Below are 27,155 nucleotides of genomic sequence, written 5' to 3'. Positions count from 1 at the left end.
CTTGGACACATTAGTGTATGCCATTCTTTTCATGTTTCCTTATGGGTGGTTTATTTTTTGCTATGGGCTTTGTTTTTACAAATTTTGTATTGAAAGTTTAACAGTGTTAACAGCAACAATTCTCTTGGAGGGATGGCATGTGCAGTTGCCCACAGCACTAATAACCTCTCAAACATTCAGTTCTGTGAATTCTTGAAATATAGCGCACCTGACTAAACGACATTGTGTCTTCACATTCCACTAGGCAGCACAATAGAGCTGGTAATTACAGTGTTCCCAGGAATAGAAGGCTGTACTAAGTGACAGACCTCTTTGTTATTGTAGCAACCAGCCATTCATCACACGCTCTACAGGATGTGAGTGTAAATTGCTGTCAGCATTACAACAGCTCCCATATGGTCTAGCGGTTAGGATTCCTGGTTTTCACCCAGGCGGCCCGGGTTCGACTCCCGGTATGGGAAAGTTGAAAATTTTTTTTTTTTAAAGATACTTTAATTTTGTAGCAATCAATTTGTTAATGCAGGTTTTCAACATGAATAATGCACATTTATATTATTGCTACAGATTGCAATTTCACACATCAAAGTAAAATAAAGATTTATTTTTTTTTGGGACTGAAGAAAATGAAGTGCCCCGTGTGAGGATCGAACTCACGACCTTCAGATTATGAGACTGACGCGCTACCTACTGCGCTAACGAGGCACAGGTGGTCTCTGCACTTCAGCAATGTGGTTTGCACATTGAAGAAAGAGGGTAGAAAGGAGGCAGAAGAAAGGATTGATTTTATTTCTATGAAAGGGATGGGGAAGGTGGAACTGAATGACAGGTTTGCAGTTACAGCAGTGAAGCTAGGGGGAAAAAAAATAAATCAGTACATTGCAAAGTCAGGAATTTTGAAATTAGAAGAGAGATCAAGAAATGATTGATATTTGAACGTAATTTGTTCATGATGTTTGATCCACAATCAGACTACACGTAATCATCTTTACTACTGACACACACAAAAAAAACACCAACTGCCATTATCTATAACTACACTCCCTAACAATGCGAGGGTTTTTGTTTTGTTTTGTGTTTTTTAACTAGAAATACATATGCAGAAAGGGAAATATTGGTTGTTTGGCACTTGGAAACAGCCGTTATTTCCCACACTGCAACAAAGTTCACAGACCGGAAACTGCGAGGACCATGGTCATGACATCACACTATGGGAGGGGTTTCACCACAATATCAGCCATACAGACCCCCTCTGATGATCTATTTCAGAAAAGGTAAAGATTTTTCATGGGAAAAGGGTATTTGACTGCTACTGATTAGGGTGAAGTTTAATCCTTGGCTACAGTTCCTCTTTAAAGCGTACCCGAGAGGAAATAATCAGCAGCATTTATACTTACCTGGGGCTTCCGCCAGCCCCATGTGCTCTATGGGCTCCCTTGCTGACCTCCCGGGTGGCTCCATTGTTCTGTAATCTTCACCGGTAACCAGGGCCGATCCGCCCATGAGGCGGGGTGAAACAAATGCCTCAGGCGGCACTTCTGGGGGGACAGCACCCGCCTGTCCGTGGGTGTGGGGGCCACCGACCAGGAGGGGTAGCGGGCAGGAAGGGGGTATTAGGCAAAGCAGCGGGGAGGGAGGGTTCAGAACGCCCCTCCCTCCCTGGGTCCCCCGATCTGCTCTCCCCCTCCAGTTTTAAAAAATTAAGTAGCAGCCGCTACTAGTAAGAGGCAACGGGCGGGGATGACTCACCTCTTCCGTGTTCCAGCATGCACTCTGTCGTCTCTTCCTGCAATGCCGTCCACTTACAATACAGTGGGTGGCATTGCAGGAAGTGATGACAGTGGAACGCGGAAGAGGTGAGTCATCCCCGCCCGTTGCCTCTTACTAGTAGCGGCTGCCACTTAACTTTTTACAGCTGGAGGGGGAGAGCAGATCGGGGGACCCAGGCGAGGGAGGGGGGGTCTGACTCCCCTCTATGCCGCTTTGCCCAATACCCCCTTCCTGCCCTCTACCCCCTCCAGCACAGCAGCCATCCACCCACAGCTTTGATTTTTTTTCAAGTTTGCCTCAGGCAGCAAAAAGTCTAGGGCCGGTCCTGCCAGTAACAAACAGTTAAGTAAACTCACCTCAGTGCAAAACCACATGCACAGGAGCAAATACCTCCAGAAATGATAATGCCACTGAAAACATTTTGGAATCAAGCCTAATGTTATATAATAGCAAACTTAAAAAGAACCCAAGGCGGCATTAACCTCCCTGATGGTCGATTTGCGGCCACGGGAGGTTTTTTTTAGCCTAATTTTTTTTTTATTATGTAGCTAGCCTATCGCTAGCTACATGATTCCCCCCTCCCTGTGGCGTCCCTACCACCCCTCCGATCGCCGCCGGCGATCAAGCCCATCCGGAAATCCCGTTCTGAACGGGATGTCCTTTAGGGCTTCCCCCATCGCCATGGCGACAAACGGAGTGACATCATCGACGTCAGTCCCAATCCACCCCATAGCGCAACCTGGCGGCGATTGGCCAGGCTGCGCAAGGGGTATGCAGGGGGAGGGGGCCTGTATCGCGGCAGGTAGCGGCACATCGGCAGCAATCAGGTAAGACCCGCAGCTAGCAAAGTAAAATCCAAATCGGCCCACCAGGGCCTGAGAAATTCTCCGCAGCGGCATACCCCGAGCTTGGGATTACCGCCAAGGAGGTTAAGGTGTACCAGAGATGACATGTGACATGATGAAATAGACATGTGCATATACAGTGGCAAGTATACAGACACTTCTGCTTTGTGCCTTTTCTTTTTTTTCCTGCCTGAAAGAGTTTATAATTAGATATGGAACTGACATTTTTTTCTCCAGTCAGGACTCAGACGGCTCACTGATAGCAAATTGCAGCTATAAAACACTTTCCTAAGCAGATAACTGGGCCTTTGTACTGTGAGAGGAAAATATAAAAAGGATCAATAGTTCATGTATTTTTCACTCTGAGACTCTTGAGACACTGCAATTGAGCAGAGACTATGAAACATTACATCTGCTTTGTAAATATATATACACATACACACACACACACACACACACACACACACACACACCTCCCTGATCGGCCTGCATCTCTCCACACCGCACTTCGTGCTTCGTGGCCCCTTTCATCCACCGCAGCCGGTGTAACGTCCCATCACCGCGGAGGAAATCCAAAATGGCCACGACCCAGGTCTTCCTGGGTCACGGCTTGATTTACGATTGGAGGATGACAGCGGGAGGCGGGGAGTGAGGTGACGAGGTTGGTGAGTAAAGCAATGAAGTAGGTGGGAGAGAGAGGCATGGAGGAGGCCGGGGGGAGCAGTGATTGATGGCTGGCAGGTAAACAGAAGGTTGGCAACAATCAGAGTGTCGCTAGCCTGCCGCTAGGTTCCCAGGGGGACTGAGTGGCAGGAGAGCGACACAGAGGCATGTCACTCTGAACAGAACATGCCTCTGTGTCCTATAACCCATACAGTTATCTGCTTGGGGCAGGGGCATAGCAATAAGGGTTGCAGAGGTAGCGACCGCATCGGGGCCCTTGGGCCAGTGGGGCCCCCGAAGAGCCCTCCCTCAACTACAGTATTAGCTCTCTATTGGTCCTGTGCTCATAATAATCACTTCTTTAGATACTTTGAATAGTGGTAATCATTAACAACCTGTTCCCCATCCCCTTCTTGCACCTCTGACATTGGCAGGTTTTGGTGCGCCGTATCAATTATGTATAGAGTGCTTGGGTGACCCTACTGTAAAACTTGCGTCAGGGCCCACAGCTCCCTAGCTACGCCACTGGCTTAGGGTACTTTTTAACCTCCTTGCCAGTTATCCCGAACTCAGTTCGGGGTAACCTGCACAGGAAGATTTCTCAGGCCCCGCTGGGCCGATTTGCATAATTTTCTTTTCCTACTACACGCAGCTAGCACTTTGCTAGCTGCGTGTAGTACGCAACCGCCACCGCTCGCCGCCGATTCCCGCCGAGCCGCACCCCCAGACCCCTGCGCAGCCTGGCCAATCAGTGCCAGGCAGCGCTAAGGGGCGGATCGGGATTCCCTCTGATGTGACGACGTCAGCAACATCATCCCGCCCGGTCGCCATGGCGACCGGGGAAGCCCTGCAGGAAATCCCATTCTGAACGGGATTTCCTGCTTACTCTGATCGCCAAAGGCGATCGTAATGGGTGGGGGGATGCTGCCGCTCAGCGGCTATCATGTAGCAAGCCCAGGGCTTTAAAAAAAAAAAAAAAAAAAAAAAAAAAAAAGTGCTGCGCTGCCTCCTTGCCGGATTAATTAGACCGGCAAGGAGGTTAATACACTCCATTGGATATTGTCCAATTTGAGTACAGTTATTTGTGCAAAGAAGGCTGTGGCCACATGGGGTCAGTATTTACTCTCCTGTATAACAAGTTACAGCTACAGCTCTGCTAACAAAAATGTTGCTCCACAGATGAAAACATACCGGTAGTACAGATGGAAGCAGAAAATGTGGGCGCCTGCGGCTAGTGGACTATTTGGGCGTCCCATAGGCGCTAATGCAAAATATTGACTATTGGGCGCCGGGTCCGTCCAACCAAAATTTTTTTGTTTTGAGAATTAATTTTGTAAATTATTGTTTTGAAATTCATTGTCTTATTATTGATTTATAAAACGCCAACATATTCCGTGGCGCTGTGCAAAGTAAGAAACAAACATGGGGTACATAATAATACAGACAATGGTAAACACCAAATACAAGATACATAATTAGTGACAAAATACAAACATGATGAATAAAATGTATTTCTGTTACCAAGACACAAAAGGGGGAGAGAACCCTGCCCTTGCCAGCTTAGAATTTTTTTTTTTTAACAGTATTTGCAGCGGAGGGAGGGGGTTTTAAAGGAGACCCAAAATGAGAGGTATATGGAAGCTGACATTTCCTTTTCAACAATACAGATTACCTGGCTGTTCTGCTGATCCTCTACCTCTAATACTTGTAGCCCTAGACCCTGAACAAGCATGCAGATCAGATGCTCAGACTAAGCGGACTGGTTTTAATGGATTAGCTATATACTTGTTCCAGGGTTTTGACTCAGATACTACTTACACCAGAAGATCAACAGGGCTGCCAGGCAACTGGCATAGTTTACAAGATAATACATATGGCAGCCTCCATATACCTCTCACCTCAGGTTCCCTTTAAGTTTAGGCATCATAAATGGGGTCTTAGGATTAAGCATCAGGAAGTGGAGGTTAGCGTTAGGAACAATCAGGAGGTCTTGGTGTTAGGCATCAGGAAAGGAAGGGGGGGGGGTGTTCGTATACATCATTACGAGGGAGAGGGAGGGTTTTGTGTGATAGTAGGGTTAAGTTTAGTTGTAGTAAGATATCGGTAATATTTATCAGTGTTTTTCCATTGTAAATATTTCTTATTGTAATTTGGACTTCACCCCACACATTTTTAATACTACCAAATATAGCTCCACAGCGCTTGGTGAACACCACGATATCTGCAGTTACACCACAGTGTAAATTTCTTAGACAGTGACCATCACCAAAAATAAACCATCAAAAGGTCACTCACTGTCCTTAAAAACATAGTAATTTAATAAAAGTTACAAATAACACATGTACAATAGCTTCGTGAGATTATTGTGTACTTGTATACACTATACGCTTGTTGTTACTAAGGGTCCCTGTCAAAAGGACCCCTAAAGTAAGCTATTGTACATGTGTTATTTGTAACTTATTAAATTACTATGTTTTTTAAGGACAGTGAGTGACCTTTTGATGGTTTATTTTTGGTGATGGTCACTGTCTAAGAAATTTACACTGTGGTGCAACTGCAGATATTGTGGTGTTCACCAAGCGCTGTGGAGCTATATTTGGAATTTATGATACCTATTGTGGATACGGTTTTCTCCTGAGCAGCTAGTGACAGACACACAAAGGATTTATGGAGTTGGAGCAGCGCCTGTATTCTCTTCTAAAACATTTTTAATACTGTTGTTATTTTAACATATTATTCAAACTCAGATAGAGATGATAAAAACATTATGATATTTTACAATTTCGGCTTCAAACTCGCCCTTATTTCATGTATGTGTAAAGATCCATACATAAGATTTCCCTCAGCCAATGCTATACAAATTAGTGTTTAAACAGTGTAGCATAGAAATGCACCTTCAAACCATTTCACCATTTATTTATTTTTATTACCAGTACACAGCCGCTTCCGCCACTATAGAATGGAAAGTATAGAGTTCTGACGTATGTTGCTTTTCAGTAGGAGGCCTTTTCAGTCTCTTTTAGTCCCCTATACTTTCCTTGTGGTTTTGGGTCAACCCAAGCTGCTTGATTATTGTGTTGCTCTGGTCCTAGCCCTACCTTATAGTGCCATATCAATCCCTGCCATGCACTGATGAAGACCAACAGTTTGAAACCGGCTGTCTGCATTTTGGGTTGATGTGGCTCTGTGAAATGTCTAAGCTACAGTGGGATGCAAAAGTTTGGGGGTGGTGGGGGCTCCAGGAGGGAAGGCAGAAAGCAAAGTAGTGGTATGGGGGCAGGCATCCCCTCTACCACACAGTAACTCTACTGAATATTTAACAGCCTCACCTAGTGTTTCCACCCCACCCTTTAGATTGTAAGCCTCTGGCAGGGTCCTCCATTCCCTAGTGTAATCTACAGCCTAGGTTCTCAACGTGTGGTACGCGTACCCCAGGGGGTACTTCTGATGGTTCCAGGGGGTACTCGGGCTTGATATAATTAACCAAGTATAATAAATTTAGAGTTTTAGATTATGATAAATCCTATATAAACAACACCAAATTAGTATTTTAGCTAATTAAAAGCAATAATAAATGCTTGGAAATGGTTTAGAACCAATTATTATGTACTATGATTAAAAATATATTTGTCAAGGGGTACTTGAGATAATGTTTACTATGCCAGGGGGTACTTGGTGAGTACAGGGTTTTAAAAGGGGTACATACCAATAAAATGTTGAGAAACACTGATCTACAGGATCATATGCTCCTTTCCTATGACAGCCTGTACTTGTATTACTGAGCCTACCTAACCAGCCCATATTGCATAATCATGTATTTTGTACAATTTGCATGTACAACTTTGTTCTATAACCTTGTTATGTCTGTCATCCTTGTATATATTTATTGTCCAGCACTGCGTAATATGTTGACGCTTTATAAATACAATAAATAATAAGAAGAATACTGTGCATGTGCACCTGGAAGCTGGCATCCTGAGTGACCGCTCCGGTCAATGGCCGGCCATGGGTTTTCCTCAAACAAGGCAGCCCTCCCCCCCCCCCCATGCAAGTTGCGTAATAATGAGCCGTGGAGGGAAGCCCTGGCGACTAGGTCACGCTGTGCCACAGCAGGCAATTCCGACTATCTGTAAGTGCCAATAGAGGGCCACTCTTATGTAGTGGTTGTCCACATATAAATGGTACCCCTTCTGGAATAAGGCTGACACCAAGTTCCAGACAATCTTGCCACTGCTCCCCAGATAGTCAGGGCATCTGACCGGCTCCAGTTTTGAGTCTTTTCCCTCACAGACCCTAAAACGATATGGATAGCCTGTGGCCCTTCCACAGAGCTTGTACAGCTTGGCCCCATACCACTTGCTTGGGATGTGCTGATGTTTGATGCCAAGGCGTCCGGTAAATTTTACAAGGGACTAGTCTACACAGATGTTCTGTTCAGGGGTATACATATCTGCAAATCTAGTCTTAAGGGGTCTATGAAGGGATGAATTTTATGGAGCCGGTCCTAAGCAGGGTGGCCTCTTGGACAACAGGTTGTGTTGTCGTTGAAGTGTGGGAAAAGCAGAATAACCTCAAAAGGTGTCCTGGACACTGCAGCAGAGAACATGGGCATGTAATGCATTAGGTGCATAGACCTATAGGACGACAATACATTTTTGGACAATGGGCAGAGCTTCTATGTCCTGGCAGATGCCTCACCCTGCAACCCCCCCCCCCCCTTTTGGGGGGGGGCAGCTTTTTTCATCCTTATGTATTATCCATATGCCCAATGTAAGCAGAAACTCTAAGGCCTCTTTCACAGTAAGATGTTGCATTTTGATGTGACATTAAAGTCACAACGCAAAGCCCCGAAAAAGTTGCAACGCAGCTTAATACCCCATTATCGTCGCATACAGTAGAGCACACAGGCAATGAAATGTATGCTTCCAAGTCATTACTGAGCATGTGCAAACAGTCTAACGCAGCTTATAACATGTATAATAATAATAATAATAATAATATGTATAACACACAGCATGCAGCACTTTCTAATAACGCTACACACCAACGCAACGTGTGCACTGTGAATGTCGCACAGACTTAGTATTGCTGTGCGTTAGTCTGCGTTGAAACATTTTTCTAACGTACGACTGTGAAAGAGGCCTTAATACTGGCCATATAATGATTGCGGAGATCCTAAAATGCCAGGACAGACCCCCCACAAATTACCCCATTTTGGAAATAAGACACCCCAAAGGTATTCACTGAGGGGCATGGCAAGTTCATAGAAGATTTTATTTTTTGTCACAAAAGTTATCAGAAACGGATTTTATTTTTCTTACAAACTTGTGACAAAAAAAAAATAAAAAATAAATATTTCTATGAACTCACCAGCGAATACCTTGGGGGCGGGGGGGGGGGGGGGGGGGGTGTTCTTCCCAAAAATGGATTCATATGGGGAGTATTTATACTATCCTGGTACTCTAGCACCTCAAGGTACAGGACAAGTGCTCAGAAAAGTCAGAGCTGCATCAAACTGCTTCACTTTTTTGCACCATAGTTTGTAAACGCTATAACTTCTACCCAAACCAATGAATATACACTTATTGGATTTTTTTTTAAGCAAAGACATGTAGCACAATACATTTGGACAAAAACGTGTATAGAAATTTTATTTGAAAATTTTTACCATAGAAAGTTAAAACATTTTTGATGAATACAATAAAAACTGACGAGTCAGGAGATTTGCCTTAAATTAAATAAAAAAGGTTGAATCTAAGGCAGAAGTTGGTTGAGCAAATTCTTCCACCTAGGCTCAGGCTCAAAGCCAAAATGATAACCCCAGGGATGATGAACAAGAAAGTACTATGATAGGTCCTTGATGATCAGCAATGTATCTCTAATGAAAACCGTTGCATAAATAAGTGGCATCCTTTGGCACATCCTATATCTGTTTTTGCCCAATGCAGACACTAGACAAAGATAGGAATATCTCACTAGCCTTATTTGCAATGTAACTGGCTAGAGGGAGAAAAAAAAAATATCTCTTGCACTCTCCTCTCAAGTAGCTTCAGTGGGGTTAGTGCAGTCATGGTTTTGGCCTCCAGATAGATGTGGAAGCTACAAGTATGCATTGATCGATGACCGTGCTAAGCAGAGGTCAATGAAAAACTTGACCTACTGGGAATAAGATGGGAAAGTTTACTCAGAGGCACCTGTATAGCAGCACAACTAAAGTTGCTCCAACGACGGTTACTAGGGGGAAGGAATTCTTGGATACACTGTGTCCATGCAGAGTTACCTGGTGTCCAATAATACACCTCCCAAAAATGCTCTTGCCAGTCGCCAATACCAAAAACATAGATTCTGTGACCCCATTGAGTAACTGCAGCATATTTTATTTTTTGGGGAAGTGGTGGGACTTCCAGGTCCTCACAAAGCAATCCTTTTTCATCCAAAACAAAACACTTATAGCTATATGGAGTTATAGCCAGCCCTCCAGATTGATAACTAACGCCACCGATCTCATCACCAGATTGATCACTATAGTAACCTGTCCCACCATCTCCAGATTTATCACTACACTGACCAATTCCAAACACCTTGTTATCCATTGCTACTGCTCCACCGTGGCTAACTTTAATTTTACTTGGAATGAGACTCCATATATCTGATGCAATGTCATAAATCAGCAATCCTTTAGCACGATGTCCGTCTTCATTTTCTCCTCCTATGATGTACAATTTGCCTTTTAGCTGTGCAGATGCAAAGTTGCATAATAGGCAAGGTAGTTTCGATAACTCAGACCAATGATGTTTGGATAAGTCAAAGCATTCCATTGAGTCCAAAAAGACATCATCATCTTCATTTAATTGTCCAGTCAATCCTCCAACCACATAAAGCTTATCCTTATATGATAAGAATCCATGCATCACCCGGGGGCTCATCATACTTGGAAGCTCTGTCCAGTCATTTGTCACAGAGTCATACACCTGGAAGGTTTTAGAAATTGAACAATCCAGCAGTCTGCCTCCTGTCACATACAAATAGTTTCCTACAGCTACACACTGTGTGTGTGACACATACTTCAAAGGCTTCAGCATATTCCACTTATTAGAAGCAGGATCATATGCATCCATGAAGAAATCTTCCTTGTCACAATCTTCAGGGGAAAGGTTCATGCAAACAATCCAGTTTTCAAACATTCCTTGCCGCAGTCTGAACTGTGGTAATTCCTGGAGATCACATTCTTCCCAGCTTCCACCTTTTTCTATTTCTTCTCGTTCATGGGACAGCATTAACTGTAACCGGATGACTCTACGGAGTTCTACAGGAAGTGGACTGTCTCCGGAACTGTTGGCTTTCCACCAGCTAAGAGCCACGTGATAAACAGAAAGTTCTGAAGATACCATCAGCTGGTCTGAGGAAAGAATCTTTATTATTTCTCCTTGTTCGAGATTGAGCAAATCTTCATGGTCAGAGAGGCTAGTGATGTGCCAGCTGATGTATTTCATTGCCATTTCCAGAAGTCTACTGTGATTATGGGTAAAGGCCAGTCTGTAAGTCCAGAAGCAGTTCTCATGGTTAAGTACCTTAATCAGAAACCTAAAATTAAAAATGAAATACAACATGAAAAGCACTTCTAAAAAACGTCTAAACAGATTTTAGGTTTATCAAGGTAGAGATGTAAAAACCAAGAGATGTGAATGGTTGATGTCGGTTACCAAACTATGCCATGTTATTTTGTAGTGTAATAATTGTACACTAGAAGATGCTGGAGCTTGAATAGGCGACTGGAACTCAGGCTCTCTACAATCTCATAGGAAGTAATCAAAGCTCGGACCACAGAATAATTTTTTTATTTTTTTTGCTCATCATGCCCGATTAGTCTGCTCAAGGTCAAGTTTGCCCACAGGTAATGTGTCCTATCCTTATAGGAAAGCATATGGTATCCATATGACACCTCTCCTGCTGTGGAATGGGTAAAACAATGGCTGCAGGCTAAAGCCCAGGAAGAAGATTTTCCCAACAAAGCTACGTGCACTGCCTGGTCTCCTGGAAACAGCAGTATATGTAAGGATGTAAAAACAGAGTTCATTGATGATACCCTAGAATCTTCAAGATTTGTGTGGAAGGGCCAGAATCACACCAGAGCAAGGCATGTGACTAGTTTCATTAAAGGGAATGTCCAAGCAAAATAAAAAAATGAGTTTCACTTACCTGGGGCTTCTACCAGCCCCAGGCAGCCATCCTGTGCCCTCGTAGTCACTCACTGCTGCTCCAGTCCCCTGCTGGCAGCTTGCCGACCTCGGAGGTCGGCGGGACGCATTGCATACATTTTTACGCATTCCCGCTAGTGCAAGAACATTAACAAATACATTTTTACGCATTACTGGTTCAATGCGTAAAAATTTACGCATTGAACCAGTAACGCGTAAAAATGTATGTGTTAATGTTCCTGCACTAGCGGGAATGCGTAAAAATGTACGCAATGCGGCCCGCCGACCTCCGAGGTCGGCAAGCTGCCAGCAGGGGACTGGAGCAGCAGTGAGTGACTGTGAGGGCACAGGATGGCTGCATGGGGCTGGTAGAAGCCCCAGGTAAGTGAAACTCTTTTATTTTGCTTGAACCTTCCCTTTAAGGCCTTGTTTCCATCTGTGCGCTTCTGCCAGCTTTTTATCAACACATCAATGTTAAAGATTGATACATGTTGCTGAAAAGCAAACAGAAGCGCACAGATGGAAACAAGGCCTTAGACAAAAGCAAATATCTCAGCGAGCTCCACTATTATGCTAAACCTATCACCCCCTGTGGGTATGCTGCAATAGTTATAGATGTTGCACCAACATATAAATCATACACAATGACTTAAAAAACTATGCGCTGCCTCACAGTCCCACTAATGAGTAGAAAAAAAAAATCCCCAGCCACACAGCCAGCGGGTCAGTCCACTCCGATCTTCAGATCCAGTAAACCTCATAAGAAAAAATAGAAGAGAGAGATCTTCATCGCATAGACCAGGGGCGTTTCTAGGGTCCTTGGAGATCGGGGGCACCTGTGGGCACCAGGTGGGGAGGTATATGCGGCAAAAAATGGGCGTGGCCATGAGGTGAGTGGGCGTGGCCATGGGTGGGGCCAAATGTACATGAACTTAGCAGCGGTGTAAGCTACAGATAACGGGCCTGCCCATCGAAATATTGGATGGAACCCCCTGTCCTTTATTTGGATAATTTACAATCAGTATAGGCATAGATCAAAGATGTATACGCACATACAATTTTGATTGGTCAATCACTGACCCCCAATTTTACCACCCTCGTGCAGTAAGTGGGCCAACAGACAATGACAGAGCTAAAATTGGCTAATCAAAATTGTATGTGTGTACCAGGCTTTACAGCTAATACTGTACATACTGAAAGTAGCAGGGATCAGCATACAATATAGCTGGTTTACAATCAGTAAAGGCACAGAGTAACACCTTACACTTTACACACTGGAGGTAAATCAGCACACAGTGCAGGCACTAGAGAACAGCGTATACTGTACATACTGTAGGCAGCAGAATTCAGCACACTGCAGCTAGCGCGCCAAAAATATGAGGATCACGTTGTGCGGCGTGCTTATCGCGCCGCACCGAAAAATGGGTGGGCCATGGACCAGAATATAGGTGTGGTAACGGGTGGAGACAAATTAACATGAACCTAGCAATGGTGGGACATTAGATTATGGCAGTGGTGGCGAACCTTTTGGAGGCAGAGTGCCCAAACTGCAACCCAAAAGTCACTTATCTATCGCAAAGTGGCAACAGCAATTTAAACTAAATACTGTACAAACGTTTTTACTCATACATGAACATTATGGAAAATCCAAGTTGAAAAACTGTGAAGATAAACAATTTCATCCATCCTACTCCTGAAAAATGTATTCAATTTTTTAGAACCTCCTAGTTTTATTTTCTGTTTTAAAAAGCTAAAAAAGTAGGTTTAATGCTATTGTCTCATATGATAAGGATTCAGCTTTTCCCATAGTCTCGCAGTTAGCAATCATGTGACCCCCAACAAATCATGAGGCCCCCAACAAGACAAATTCAGCAGTCATGAGGCACATAATAGACAGCATTTCACATAAATAGGCAGAATGTCCCATTAATATGGTAGCCCCCCAAGTTAGCTAGTGAGTGACAGGGACCCCGATAGTGAGTGACAGGGACCCCCAGGTTAGCGTGAGTGACAGGGACCCTGATAGTGAGTGCCAGGGAGCCCCTTTAGGCAGTGAGCGAGTGCCAGGGAGCCCCTTTAGGCAGTGAGCGAGTGCCAGGGAGCCCCTTTAGGCAGTGAGCGAGTGCCAGGGAGCCCCTTTAGGCAGTGAGCGAGTGCCAGGGAGCCCCTTTAGGCAGTGAGCGAGTGCCAGGGAGCCCCTTTAGGCAGTGAGCGAGTGCCAGGGAGCCCCTTTAGGCAGTGAGCGAGTGCCAGGGAGCCCCTTTAGGCAGTGAGCGAGTGCCAGGGAGGCCCTTTAGGCAGTGAGCGAGTGCCAGGGAGGCCCTTTAGGCAGTGAGCGAGTGCCAGGGAGGCCCTTTAGGCAGTGAGTGAGTGACAGGGAGGCCCTTTAGGAAGTGAGTGAGTGACAGGGAGCCCCTTTAGGAAGTGAGTGAGTGACAGGGAGCCCCTTTAGGAAGTGAGTGAGTGACAGGGAGGCCCATTAGGGAGTGAGTGCCAGGGAGCCCCTTTAGGCAGTGAGTGAGTGCCAGGGAGCCCCTTTAGGCAGTGAGTGCCAGGGAGCCCCTTTAGGCAGTGAGTGAGTGCCAGGGAGCCCCTTTAGGCAGTGAGTGAGTGCCAGGGAGCCCCTTTAGGCAGTGAGTGAGTGCCAGGGAGGCCCTTTAGGGAGTGAGTGACAGGGAGGCCCTTTAGGGAGTGAGTGAGTGAGTGAGTGAGTGACAGGGAGGCCCCCACCTCTAGCCGTCGCCGCCGCTCCCCCCCCCTTACCTCGCAGCAGACATCATGATCAGCGGCGACCCAACCAGTACCAGCGGGCGCCGGACGCACCCGCTCGATATGCGGAAGTGATGTCACTTCTGCATATCAGTGCGGGCGCTGGGTCCTAGCGCCCGCACGATTGGTCGCCGGCTCGCCGCCTGATTCTGAGGTCTGAGTGACGTGGCGGCGGCTGACAGAGGGGGTGAGCGGCGGCCGGGCGGAGATCCGTGGCACCCCAGGACAGATTGGGGGCACGTGCCCCCCAAAATAGGGCTAGCGACGCCCCTGGCATAGACTATCAGATCAATGAGACCAATCTTCCTCAAGCAAGTGGTGATACCTTACAGGACTTTGCACGGGCCATAATTGGTGGAAGATTTGTCTCATTGATCTGATAGTCTATGCGATGAAGATCGCTCTCTTCTATTTTTTTCTTATGAGGTTTACTGGATCTGAAGATCGGAGTGGACTGACCCGCTGGCTGTGTGGCTGGTGATTTTTTCTACTCATTAGTGGACTGTGAGGCAGCGCATAGTTTAAGTAAATGTGACTAGTTTCATTGCCAACAGAAGGGCAAGTAGTCATTGCCAACAAAAGATTATCTACTAGGCCTTTGACATTTTTGTAAAAAGTGTCCAATACTTACTTCCTGTGCCATTCCACTTTACTACACCTAAATGAACCACTTCAGTACCTGCATATAAACCCCTTAAGGACCAGAGTTGTGTCCCCAGTGGCATAGCTAAGGCGCTGTGGGCCCCGGCGCAAGTTTTGCATGCCCCCCCATTTACCTTTCTCGCTACTCCCAAGTGACAAATACATCTTTGTATCAGGCTAAACTAGTCTTTCTTTGGAAAGTATTTGTCACGGAAGAGCCATGAGAAAAGAGAACACAATCGGTTTGCTGCACCGATTGCCATTGACGTGCCAGATCAGAATCTGAGGTTTAGAGATAGCAGGCTGCCGAGCCTTGGGGAAGTGTGTGTGTGTGTGTGTGGGGGGGGGGGGGTCTTCTCTTGGGAATCGGCCCTTTCCTACAGTTTCTTTTCATGGGAATTACTTTGTTCTCCAGGGAAGCCAGGGTTTACATTCAATTACCTGGTTCAAAGGAACTTCTCTCTCAGCTGAGTGTGGTTCAGTACCATTTGGCCTAACCCACTTTAGAATGCAGGGTGCCCAGAAGACAGTTTCGCATGTACCTGTGACAACTCAGTCCAGGTAATTAACCTCGTCACAGTTACCTGTGAATGACAGCATACACAGGAGTGTCATAGTCAGGAAACACATAGCAGGGGGCCTATTCAGAACCTACATTCCTCCAGACAGCCTAGCAGCAGCTCAGCATGGTTCCTACTATGGATAGCACAAAGTGAAAATATACCCAGTCATTTTTTGGTAAGCAGAAAGCCACTATCTCTACAATAACATATTTAAGTGCAGATGAAATGGCGCACATTTTAAGATATCGTGGAAGTTCCTAGCTCTTTCCTAAGCTGAGATATTAATTTTGGTGCAACCACTTGGGCTAGACTCGTGATCTCTGTATGATCCCCCAGATCTACTGTGTATTCCTCTGTTATCAGCGCAAATGTGGCATTTATCGGTTTTGAATGACAGGGATATACAAGTTTAAACCTAAATCTCTCTCCAAGGACATGGACTGTGGTTGGTTGTCAGAGGGGCAGGCTTGGTCCCACCCCAAAACTAGCTTAAATAAAACCAAGCTTCAGGCAGCGTGGAGGAGTTCTATTTTCCATCCTGCCAGAACCAGCCGGAGGACCGAGGGCTGGTTCACTGTTTCTCAGTTCTGGAACAAAGGACATTTCCGTGTGCTAATATTTCCAAAGCGGACATTTCCACATGAACTTAAGTATTCGTATTTTCTTCCCTTTTATTTTTATACTGCGCTACTATTGTCTACATAATTGTTGATTTTAATGATTTTCTGTATATATTATATTGCATTTATAATAAAAGACTGATAAAAGTCATTTATCTTTAGGCTACGCCTACTAATCAGCCACACAGAAAAGAATCTTAGCGTTCTGAAGAGTCGCTACTACTGTTGATAGCTAGATAAAATAAAGGGTGTTTTAACGGTATTATGCAGGTATTAGCATCAGTGAGGTTAGATCTCCTGCCCTTCTGCAGGAGTGGTGGCAGCTTTATACCCCAAAATAGTGTGCAATTTGTGTTAATCTAACTCACAAGCTCCCTTCTAGCCTGCCTGCTGCCAAATTGCAGTGGTTTCTGCGCACCGATTGCAAACACAGATTGCATGGTCTGTGTGCTGAAACCGATTGGAAGGCAGTGTGCGGTCTGGCCACTAGGGGGCGTGTGACAATTTCCTCCTAAGAATTTTACCTTTTATGCTCTTCCACGTAGCCAACCTTTCACGTTTTTTTTTTTTTTACTGACAAAGAGAAACATTTACTGAAAAAGGATTTTTTTTACTGACAAAAAAAAAAAAGAGAACGTGAGCGTGGTCAATGGTAGGGCTGAATATACAGGACTTTAGCAGTGCTGTAAAAAAGGTCTACCGGGGAAGTTTGAGCTCTGCCATAGTTTCCCCCTAAAATACATGTAATCTGACAGCATTTCACCAAAAATACATGTACTCTTGCAAAGGTTCTTCCAAAATACAGATAATATAGCAGTGGTTCCCCAAAAATAGATGTAACCTGGTAGCAGCGGGTACTCCAACATACACATAATCTGGCAGTGGTTCCCCAAAAATACAGATAGTCTGGAAGCAGTTCTCCAAAAAAGGTGCCCCCAGTATAGGTAGCCAGGTCTATAGGTGTCCCCAGAATAGGTAGTCAAGTGTATAGGTGTCCCAGGATTAGGTAGCCGAGTGCATAGAGGTCTAGAGAATAGGTAGCCAAGTGCATAGATGTCCCCGAAATGGGTAGCCAGGTGTATAGGTGTCCCCAGAATAGGTAGCCAGGTGTATAGGTGTCCCCAGAATAAGTAGCCAGGACTTTAGGTGTCCCCAAGCAGGAGGAGTGGCAGGCACTTCGGCAGGGAAGGGGGGCAGTTTCCTCCCTTTCCCTCACCTGAGGCTCCCCCTTCCAGAACTAAGTTTCGTGCATGGCTGGCAATGGACAGAGAACGACTTGCCTCTTCCTTGTTTCGGCACGAGACGAAGCTCTGCATGCCGCTAGTCTGGTCTAGACCAGAGCAGCGGCATGCAGAACTTCCTCAGGCACTTGGATCTAAGCAGAGGCAAGTCCCCCACCCGATGCCAGCTGTGCACAAAAAAACTTAGTTCTTGAGGGGGAGACAGCTCCTCTTCCCCGCCACTGTATCCACCGCTCCCCCTTCTCTGCGCTACCGCCCTTTTACAGATGCTTCCGAATTCCTTACGGAACTCATGGGCAGCTAAATTTTCATAAAAATTCATGGTACACGTAAATTTGCGGGGGGTTGGAAACACTGAGCCCCCCCCCCCCTTTTAGTATTCCCAGGTAGTCAAATTCATACTTCTCTTGTATATAAAAATGGGAGGGCATTAGACTGCCAGTGACTTTCACATACAGCATTTCCCTGATCTCCCTAGTCTAATCCTTCCTCTCTCCACATGAACAGATTGACAGCAAGAAACCTGCCAGGCATTTCATCTTTTCACATGAGTGGCAAGCAGCACTTCCCAGCATCATACAACTGTGGGTAAAAGCCCCACCATATAAAAAGCCAGATAAGCCCCTTTGTCCCACCACCCTCATTGGAAGCCAGGTCTGCCCCTTTGTTCTCCCCCTCCCATAAATAACCAGATGTCCCCCGTATTAGCCCCTCACCAGTATAAAAAAAAAGCCAGATGTACCCCTTTGACCCCCCCCCCCCCCGATAGCTAGGTATGCCCATTTGCCCCCCCCATAGATAGCCAGGTGTGTCCAAATGTGCCCCCCCCACCTGTTTCCCATACTGTGATCGGGCAGCTTGGACTCATCAAGTAAAAGGATCTCTCCTTATCTGGTTCCAGCTTGATCAGGCTCCCTTCCATGCATTACCGCTGTCACTATGCTGAGCGGAGTCACACGCCCCCTTATTGACCAGACCGCACAATGGATTCCAATCGGTTTCAGCACAGACCATGCAATCTGTGGTTGCAATCGGTGCACAGAAACCGCTGGGATTTTGGCAGCAGACAGACTAGAAGGGAGCTTGTGAGTTACAGTAATATAAATTACACACTATTTTAAAGGTAGAACTACCACCACTCCTACAGAAGGGTAGGAGACCTAACTGCACTGATATTAATACCTGCAAATAAAACGGTTAAACACACTATTTTATCTAGCTATCAACAGTAGTAGCGACTAGCTAGAATTAGGTTTGTGCGGCTCAATAGTAGGGGTAGCTGAACAAATAAAGGACTTTAGAAGTTGTTTTTTAATCATAAATGCAATATAAATAATATATACAGAAAATCATTCAAATCAACAATTAGAGAGACAACAATAGCGCAGTATGAAAGTAAAAATAAGGGAAGAAATAAACAGATAATTAAGCCAGGTGAACATATGTCCTTTCTGGGAAATCTGAGCACATGGAAAATGTCCTTTGTTTCAGTTCAGGCAAATGCCCACCAGCCACGTGGTCCTCTGGCTGGCTGGATCAGGTGATGGTACACAGGGGAGGACTAAGGGAGGAGTCCCTGGCAAGTTCTTTTGAATGACCCACATTTTTTGAATGGGGTCTCAGGTTCAGCCCAGGGGCTGGACTGCAGGGGAGGACTGGGACCTTTTGGCCTGGAGGGAAAACACAAACTAGAGGCCCGGTTTCACAGCAACCCCAGCCCAAATGACGTCACACGCGCCCCAAGTGCTATATACCGGTAGTCATGTGTATCGCCAATGCAGCAAGGATACTCAAGGGACAGCATGACAGGTAAAGTATAAATGCACAGGCACCGTGGGGCACATAATACATTTTGAGGGACAACGGCTGGGGTTTCCATGGCATTCATAGTTTGTCATTATCGCACCTCATGACCATATCGGCACATCGATACATTCAACTACTTTCCACCCAAAATAAGTCAAATTGTTATATGGGCATGCTTGTCAGTGGCGCACGGAAGAGGTTGTTCCGGGTGTCTGGAACCCTCCCCCGAGCCAGGGGCGTAGCTTGGTGGGGGTATTGTTTTGTTATCTCCTCTCTCTGCCTGAGAGTCTGCCGAAAGTGCGGTGCCAGCGCACGTCATTACGTGTGGCACGCAGCTTACATGTGCAGGAATGAGGTCACAGGAGCCCCGGGAAGTTTGAGTCAGGCCTGGCTGGAATAGATCACGCTGGGGCTTGGAGTGTTGATGATCGGACTGGCACGAGAATACAGGGGCCTGATTGGTGGAGAGCCGACTCCCATGTCTCCCCGAGTGTCTCTCTTTCCTCTTCCGCCCCCCTATACAGATGCTGCCTCTTCTCTCATTGCCGTAGCATGGAGTAGCTGTCACATGCTGCCTAGCGCGGGTGGCTTGAATACAGTGTATGAAGCAGCCAGCCAGAACGGGACAGATACTCTGCTCACATGCCAGGCATTCCTGTGAGCCGCTCTGTTGTGTCCTTTCCTCCTCCTCCGGAGATTCATTCACCTCTCTTCAGCTCAGCTTTCTTCATTAACTCCTTCACTGCTGGTAAGGAGTTAAGATATTTGCACTGACTCACTTTGTGTTTATGGTGGGGGCAGGAGTGTTACTGGGGGGGGAAGTTAGGGGATTACTGTTACTTAGAGCATTACTGTTGTTGGGGGGAGGGGGGGGGGGGTGGAATCACTGTAGCTGAGAGGGTCTCATGGTCCCCAACATACTGTACTTGTGTGATTACATGCTAAATGCTGGAAGAAGCCTGCAGGGACAGGGGTCAGACAGTCAGGAATGGAATCACAGAATGTATGTATGTCAAACACATACTGTACATACATTCCCTTACGCTTACTGACCCTGTCTCTGATCCTTCAGGCTTAAAGCTTTTAGCATTTTATCACACATTCAGCAAGTCATTATCCCAGTATCTGGGGGGGGGGGGGGGGGGGAAGCTCTATACAGTGGCTGGATAGAGTACTGGTTGAGGACTCTGCCTCTAACATAGGAGACCTGGGGGCATATACCTATCTAATCTATACGGGGGCATATACCTATCTAAACTATACTGGGGCATATACCTATGTAAGATATACTGAGGGCATATACCTATCTAACCTATACTGAGGGCATATACCTATCTAACCTATACTGAGGGCATATACCTATCTAACCTATACTGGGGCCATATTCCTATCTAAGCTATACTGGGGACATAGACCTATCTAATGTATACTGGGGACATAGACCTATCTAATGTATACTGGGGACATATACCTATCTAATCTATACTGGGGACATATACCTATCTAATCTATACTGGGGCATATACCTATCTAACCTATACTGGGGGACATATACCTATCTAATCTATACTGGGGGGAGTGCAATTTTGCTTAGAAACTGCTCGTATTTGGCTCCACCCACACCATGTTTTGGCCACGCCCACATGCCGCTATCAGGAAACCCCCCCCCCCCTGGAAATCCTGGATTTGCCCCTGTTTGTGGTGGCACAGATTTTCATCCGATTGGATAATAATTATGAAGCGGTTGGTGGATCAGCCAGCCCTAAATCCTTAAATGAGAAGCAGCCTGGGGGGAAATCTCCCCCCTTCCCCCCTGGCCAGTCCTCCCCTGCTGGACAGGGTGTGGTTAACCTGGGTGGGTTTCTTGTGCCCACCAAATATGACATTTTCCATATCTCAGCTTATGCTTCCCGCACACACATAACAGTCACAGATTCATATTCCTCAGAATATGACAGCTCATAACATCAAACTTGGCTGCCATATGTTGTTGTTTCTAAGAGGTTTAATAGTTTGCCGTGGCTTACCCCTGGCCCCCCAAGACTGGTATCAAAATGTCCATCAAAGTACCACAAATCCAATGATACAACTCCCATAATCGTCCTGGGCACGGTATTCCTTAAACAGGCTAAAAATCATATACTCCATGTATTTCTAAGGCTGGTTATACGGCTCTGCTGTGTCTAAGCCCTGCTGTGTGGAAGGCTCAGTTTGCTGGGCTCACCAAATGGTATCCTTTTCACATGGCAGGTTCACACTTAAAAGGAGAACTGTAGAGAGGTGTATGGAGGCTGCCATATTTAGTTCCATTTAAGCAATACCAGTTACCTGGCTATCCTGCTGACCCTCTGCCTCTAATACTTTCAGCCATAGACACTGAACAAGCATGCAGCAGATCAGGTTTTTCTGACAATTTTGACAGATATGGCAAGATTACCTGCATGCTTGTTTCTGGTGTGATTCAGCCAAATAGATCAGCAGGGCTGATGTGTGAAAACACGGAAAAGCCGCCGCGTGTGTTCAGAACAAGGCAGCTGATTCCGCGTCCAACGCGGCGGTTTGCACGCGTAGGCCTACATCTACCATTGTGGCGGAACGCGGAGCAACCGCCGCATGCCCCGATAGCGGTGCGGCTGGTTCCGCGTCCAGGGCGGTGGGTGGTACACAACACATGGCTGGTGTGGCTGAGACTGATAGTCCACACAGGTTCAGAAGGACGCTTGCGTGCTCTGAGAGGCAGAACTTTTATGACAGCCAGAAGGGAGTCAGCTGACCAAGCCGGTCAGCTGACGATTCAACCAGTTCCCATTGGTCCAGCACTTAGGGGAGGCGCTGGAGAGCGCTGTGCTATATATACTGGATGCTGGTCATTCACTGGTTGTCTGCCGTTGCGATCACTACGTGGAAGCACTCAGACCTTTTGTTAGATTCTGTGTTACCAGTTGTTATATTCAGACTAGTTCCAGGGTGTTGATGATCACGGACCTCACACCCAGACTAGGGAATTGTATTATCATTCTGTTATACTTCAGACTAGTTCCAGGGTGTTGATGATCACGGAGCGCACACCAAGACTAGGCATTGTTTATCTTCTGATTACTGATTTGGTACTTCGCTATATCTGATATTCTGTTGCCAAACTCTGCATGTCTTAGGATTACTGAATCTGTCTCCTGTCTTTGTACTTATCTGTAAGTGTGTTGCCGACCTGGCTTGCCCGACCTCAAGAGCTATCTCCCTACCTTAGAGATAGTTCACAGATCATTAGTGACACTCTCCTATTGGTGTCACTAACGCTCTGGTCCTTCCATCTCCTGGTCTGGCTCCTCCCTTCGGGAGATTCTCAGGTTACTGGAAGGCACATGTTCTCTTTTGCAGTATAGCCTACTGCTCTGATACCTGTTCTCCAGGTATTGCTCTCAAAGTATTTACTGTTGCACCAAAACACTCATATCTCTCCGGTGTCCAGAGGTTAGTGATATATCTAATTATCGGTGATACTGCAGATCAATAATCGGGTATATATATCTGTATTCTTGGTGATACTGCAGATCACCAATGATCAGACCCTCTCTGTGTTACACTGATCGTTACAGCTGCCAGGCAACTGGTATTGCTTAAAAGGAAATAAATATGGCAGCCTCCATATACCCCTCACTACAGTTCTCCTTTAACTGTGATCTGCCTGTGAAAAGAAACCCTTTGTTCCTTGCCAATTAAACAAACCTTGGGACAGTGTCAGAGACAGAAGGGGCTTCATGAAAAGGGTTCCTCTAGCAGCTATGAAAGCCAGAGACCCTAGGCACACACCCTGCTGTACCTAGACATAAGATTTTTGATCTGCCACGTCAACCACAATTGGTGCAGCGAACCGATTGTGATCTCTTTTCTCACGGCTCTTCCGTGAAAACCGGGTCCAGGTTTGATTACATTAAGCTGGGACCCGATGCATTCGGCATGAGGCAGACAGCGCTAAAGCATGGAAGGGAGCCTGATGTCAAAGAATGTGCGGCAATCTTTACATGGAGGAGCCAGGGTGGTTGAGAAGTTGTGGTTTTATGGCCCTTCTCTCCAGCAGAAGAATAAACATACTGTAACATGTAAACAGTCACTTAATATAGAAAGAGCCTGGATTCTGATACAAACACTACTTTTTTTTGAGCCAAGCTAAATTGTAAAGGGGTACTCCGCAATACGCCTTTGTGTGCGCTTTCATGTGATGGCACATCTAGAGTAGGTGAATCAGTCACAGGTGCGTACACACCTTTGATGGATGTTGGCATTGGGTGACATCGCTGGGCAGGGTACACAATGGGATTGTCTAATGCGGGAGTTTAGTTGATCCATCAGGTGGATCGCTTGTGGGTTGAGAGTCTCTAAACAGGCCCGAATGTCGGCTGAGGCGGTCATTACTGACTTTAGTCAAGCCTGTGCCTTTAACCTCCCTGGCGGTTAATTTATTTTTTCCAAATGAGCAAAATTCCTTTTTTTTAAAAAATTTTTTTATTGTTTCATGTAAAGCTACCAGAGTGGTAGCTACATGAAACACCACTAGAGGGCGCATGTGGCCCTCTAGTGCGATTGTCGCCGGCATCAATAGCAAACAGCGGAGCGCGTATACAAACGCGTTCCCCTGTTTGGCTTCTCCTGTCGCCATGGCGACGATCGGCATGACGTCATGGACGTCAGCCGACGTCCTGACATCAGGCGCACTCGATCCAGCCCATAGCGCTGCCCGGAACTCATTAGTCCGGGCAGCGCAGGGCTCTGGCGGGGGGGCCCTCTTCAGCCGCTGCGTGCGGGCGATCGCCGCAGAGCGGCGGCGATCGAGCTGTGTGCGCGGCTAGCAAAGTGCTGGTTGCGCGCACAGCACTTTGAATGAGGAGAATCGCCCAAACAGAGCCTGAGAAATCCTCCTGCGCGGCATAGCCCAAGCTCAGCTCGGGCTTACCGCCAGGGAGGTTAAAAGAGAACCTAAACCGTGAGGTATACAGAGGCAGCAATATTTATTTACTTTTGAACAATACCAGTCACCTGGTTGTCCTGATCTCTTTGGCTGCAGTAGCATCTGAATAACACAACTGAAACAAGCATGCAGCGAATCGGGTCAGAATTCAGTTTGCTAAAAGTTTTAGAGGATTAGCAGAACAGCCAGGCAGACGGTTTGCTGAGGATTGGCCTGAATCTAACGTATAACGTATTCACGGTCAGTAAAATGTTCAATGAAAAAGATTTGGCACATCCAAGGTGAATCCTTATTGGTTCCATGTACAAAACATATAGCTATTGTTTCGGAGCCACGTAGGACCCCTTTGTCAAGCAAAATGTGCCTTTTAAAATTCGACCGGGGCTTCAAAGGAGTTAGGAATTATGGAAAATGTTTAGTTTCTATATTTAGAGCAATTCCCAGCTGGTTGAGAAGGATATTTGTACAGATTCCCCCCTTCCTGTGTGAATTTATCTCCCCCTGTGTTACACATCAGTGACTCACCTGCTGCATTGCTCCTGCATGGCTGTAATCTGCAGGCGGCTGGATACAGTAAACAGATCCTCAACATTGTCCAAAGTGATGGCAGCCTCACCCGTGTATATGAAGTGCAGGATGGTCTCTATGATGGAAGTGGAGACATCTAGGAGAGAAACTTCTCCTTGCTGAGACTCTACCATACAGCTGGTGAACATGGCTCGGAAATAGGGGCTGACAGAAGCCAGGACAACCCTGCAGAGACACAGAATAGAGATCAGCACATCTCTGGATCATGGCTGTACCTGTGATTCAGTGGGTGTGTATTGCCTGTGTTATAGTGACCCTGTAGTGTCCATCCCCATACCGTGTCCAGTCATGTGATGCTGGTGGGGTGGCAGGAAACATGACATCACTCCAGCAGTTCTCCAAGTGGGGATATGGGAACTCTGGGAATTATGCTCACAGTGCCTAGTAGGGTGGATCTGTTAATTTGGGTACATAACCCTTTAAGTTAGACACTGCCATAAACTAATGTAATTTGCAGCTATGGCGGTGCTGCTGAAGTTGGGCCATGGGACTCAGCAGTTACACAGCCAAATTTGAGGTACTGATGCAGATTGGGAATCGATACAGAGCTTTGGCTATTGTATATCCAACCTCCGATCTCAGCAGGACTGGATTTCTGGAAGGCCACAAAAGCCTGGCCTTGGGCAGCTGCAGGCCAAGGGGCACCTGGACATGGAGGGGTTGCTACATATGAAAAAGGAGGCTGAAAATGAGGAGCAACACATGAAGGAAACGGATGCCCAAGGGAGTTGTTCATGAAAGAAAGGTGCTGCTATACATGGATGATACACATGGAAGAAGGGCTGCTGCTGCACAAGAAAGGGAAGTCAGAACATATTTGGCCTTGAGGCCCAGTCATGGACAATGTAATTTGTGGATGCGGTGGTGCTGATGGAGTAAACTGGGCACTGGGGTTAAAAGTCCAGGGGTGAAATCAGCACCGGGTTTTCGGTTATTAAATAGCCAAACTCTGGATGTAGGTGATGCTGTTTGACAATTATGTAGTTCAACTCCGGATATTGACAGACATGTAATCGATGGGCTCTGGTGATCAGCTGCAGTGCAGTTATGGCAGACTATAAAGGAAAAAATAAATCAATCAATAAATAAAAAAATAAAAAATGTGGGTGGGGAGGGGGAATTGATACTACATATAGATATGAGGCAAGTTAGTGTTAGGCATACATGGGGTTAATAGTACTAGGAATAAGGAAGGGAGGGTGGGTTGGGCAGCGGAAGGCAGTGAATTCACCAGCTGTCAGCTGTTCTCATGTACTTGCCAGGTGCTTGTAAGCTATGGTACCAACGGTGGACAAGGGGCCCCTTATGGAATCACATCTATTAAAAATGTATGTAGTATGTGGAGAGATTTGATCAGATGCATCCCTCATTTATTAGAGAATAATCTGAGAGGGATCCATCTGCTGGCCACAACTTGTGTATGACCAGCTTAAAAAAAAACAAAAAACATTATTAGATCATAATTCATCATTTCAAAAATACACAGAGATCATTTTCATGATTCATTCCCAAAGAGCCAATCACATTTGTCAAGAGACAAAACAAAACAAAAAAACTCCCCTGGGGGGTACTTACCTTGGGAGGGGGAAGCCTCAGGGTCCTAATGAGGCTTCCCCCATCCCTGTAGCAGCAGGCAATCCAGCACTGGCTCCCCCAAACCTCCTGCAATTCTCCCCGACAAGCCTGACTGTCAGGCGTTTATACGATACGGCCATATAAACTATAACCGGATGTATAAAATCAAAAGCTAAGGCCTCCTACAACAATAATGGGAGGAGTCTTACTATATTAAATGCCCAACCTTAAGTTCTTATAGAGAGTTTCTCACACTACAAAGAGTGAAAAGTCAGGACAACTACTTTTAAAATAATTAAATACACAAATTGTCAGATTACAAAATCAAAGGAATCAAACAATAACCACCAGATATTAATAACCACAAAGTACTTCTTGGTATAAGCTGACTCTACACTTCAGACAGAGCAAAGGTGACCACAGATATTATCCAATAAAATCAAACACTCATAATAGGCTGTGTAACCACAAGATGGCAGACATTATATCTTACTTGCAAGACTTGATTGTAATGCACAATCTAACAAGGGAAAAATATGGGAGCAGATCTAGCTGGTCTAAAAACATCAATTTATAAAAAAAAAAAGTTTACTGGGCCATAAACATTTTATAAAAAGAATCTGATTTTAAAACAAAGGAAAAGATATTAAATTATGACCTGATCTGTAAATGGAACTTTTATATCAACCAATCTTTATCTCCCTATCAAGTTATAAGCTTGGAATAAATAAATAAATAAAATAGAGGAAAATGAACCCAAATCAAAACACTGATATTCCTAGTTGCAATTCCAGGATGGTCGCATGTTCAGGGTATTCTATACAAGGTATAGAATCACTAAAATCCAAGCCCCTAACTTAGTTGGCTTTGATATAATTAAAATGTATAAATTACAAATAATATGGAATAAGG

General features: G+C 45.7%; 1 protein-coding gene and 2 non-coding genes across 3 annotated transcripts in view; 1 reads left to right on the top strand and 2 right to left on the bottom strand.

Annotated features, from left to right (window-relative positions):
• Window positions 1–389: 389 nt before the first annotated feature.
• Window positions 390–461, top strand: TRNAE-UUC (transfer RNA glutamic acid (anticodon UUC)). The gene has a single exon. It is a non-coding gene; the product is annotated as a tRNA-Glu (tRNA).
• A 168-nt stretch (window positions 462–629) lies between these two features.
• Window positions 630–702, bottom strand: TRNAM-CAU (transfer RNA methionine (anticodon CAU)). The gene has a single exon. It is a non-coding gene; the product is annotated as a tRNA-Met (tRNA).
• An 8,266-nt stretch (window positions 703–8,968) lies between these two features.
• Window positions 8,969–27,155, bottom strand: part of LOC137562171 (kelch-like protein 24a) — a 91,023-nt gene continuing 72,836 nt past the window's right edge. Inside the window, exons 4-5 of the mRNA XM_068273504.1 lie at window positions 24,606–24,833; window positions 8,969–10,859 (exon numbers count right to left, since the gene is read on the bottom strand). Of these exons, the coding sequence (XP_068129605.1) occupies window positions 9,404–10,859; window positions 24,606–24,833 (1,684 nt within the window). The 3' untranslated portion in view covers window positions 8,969–9,403. The remainder of the gene's footprint in view (window positions 10,860–24,605; window positions 24,834–27,155) is intronic.

Source organism: Hyperolius riggenbachi, chromosome 3 (genome assembly GCF_040937935.1).
Source record: "Hyperolius riggenbachi isolate aHypRig1 chromosome 3, aHypRig1.pri, whole genome shotgun sequence".
NCBI lineage: Eukaryota > Metazoa > Chordata > Amphibia > Anura > Hyperoliidae > Hyperolius > Hyperolius riggenbachi.
The sequence above is the reverse complement of the archived record's forward strand: the minus strand, read 5'-3'. Positions and strand labels throughout refer to the sequence as shown.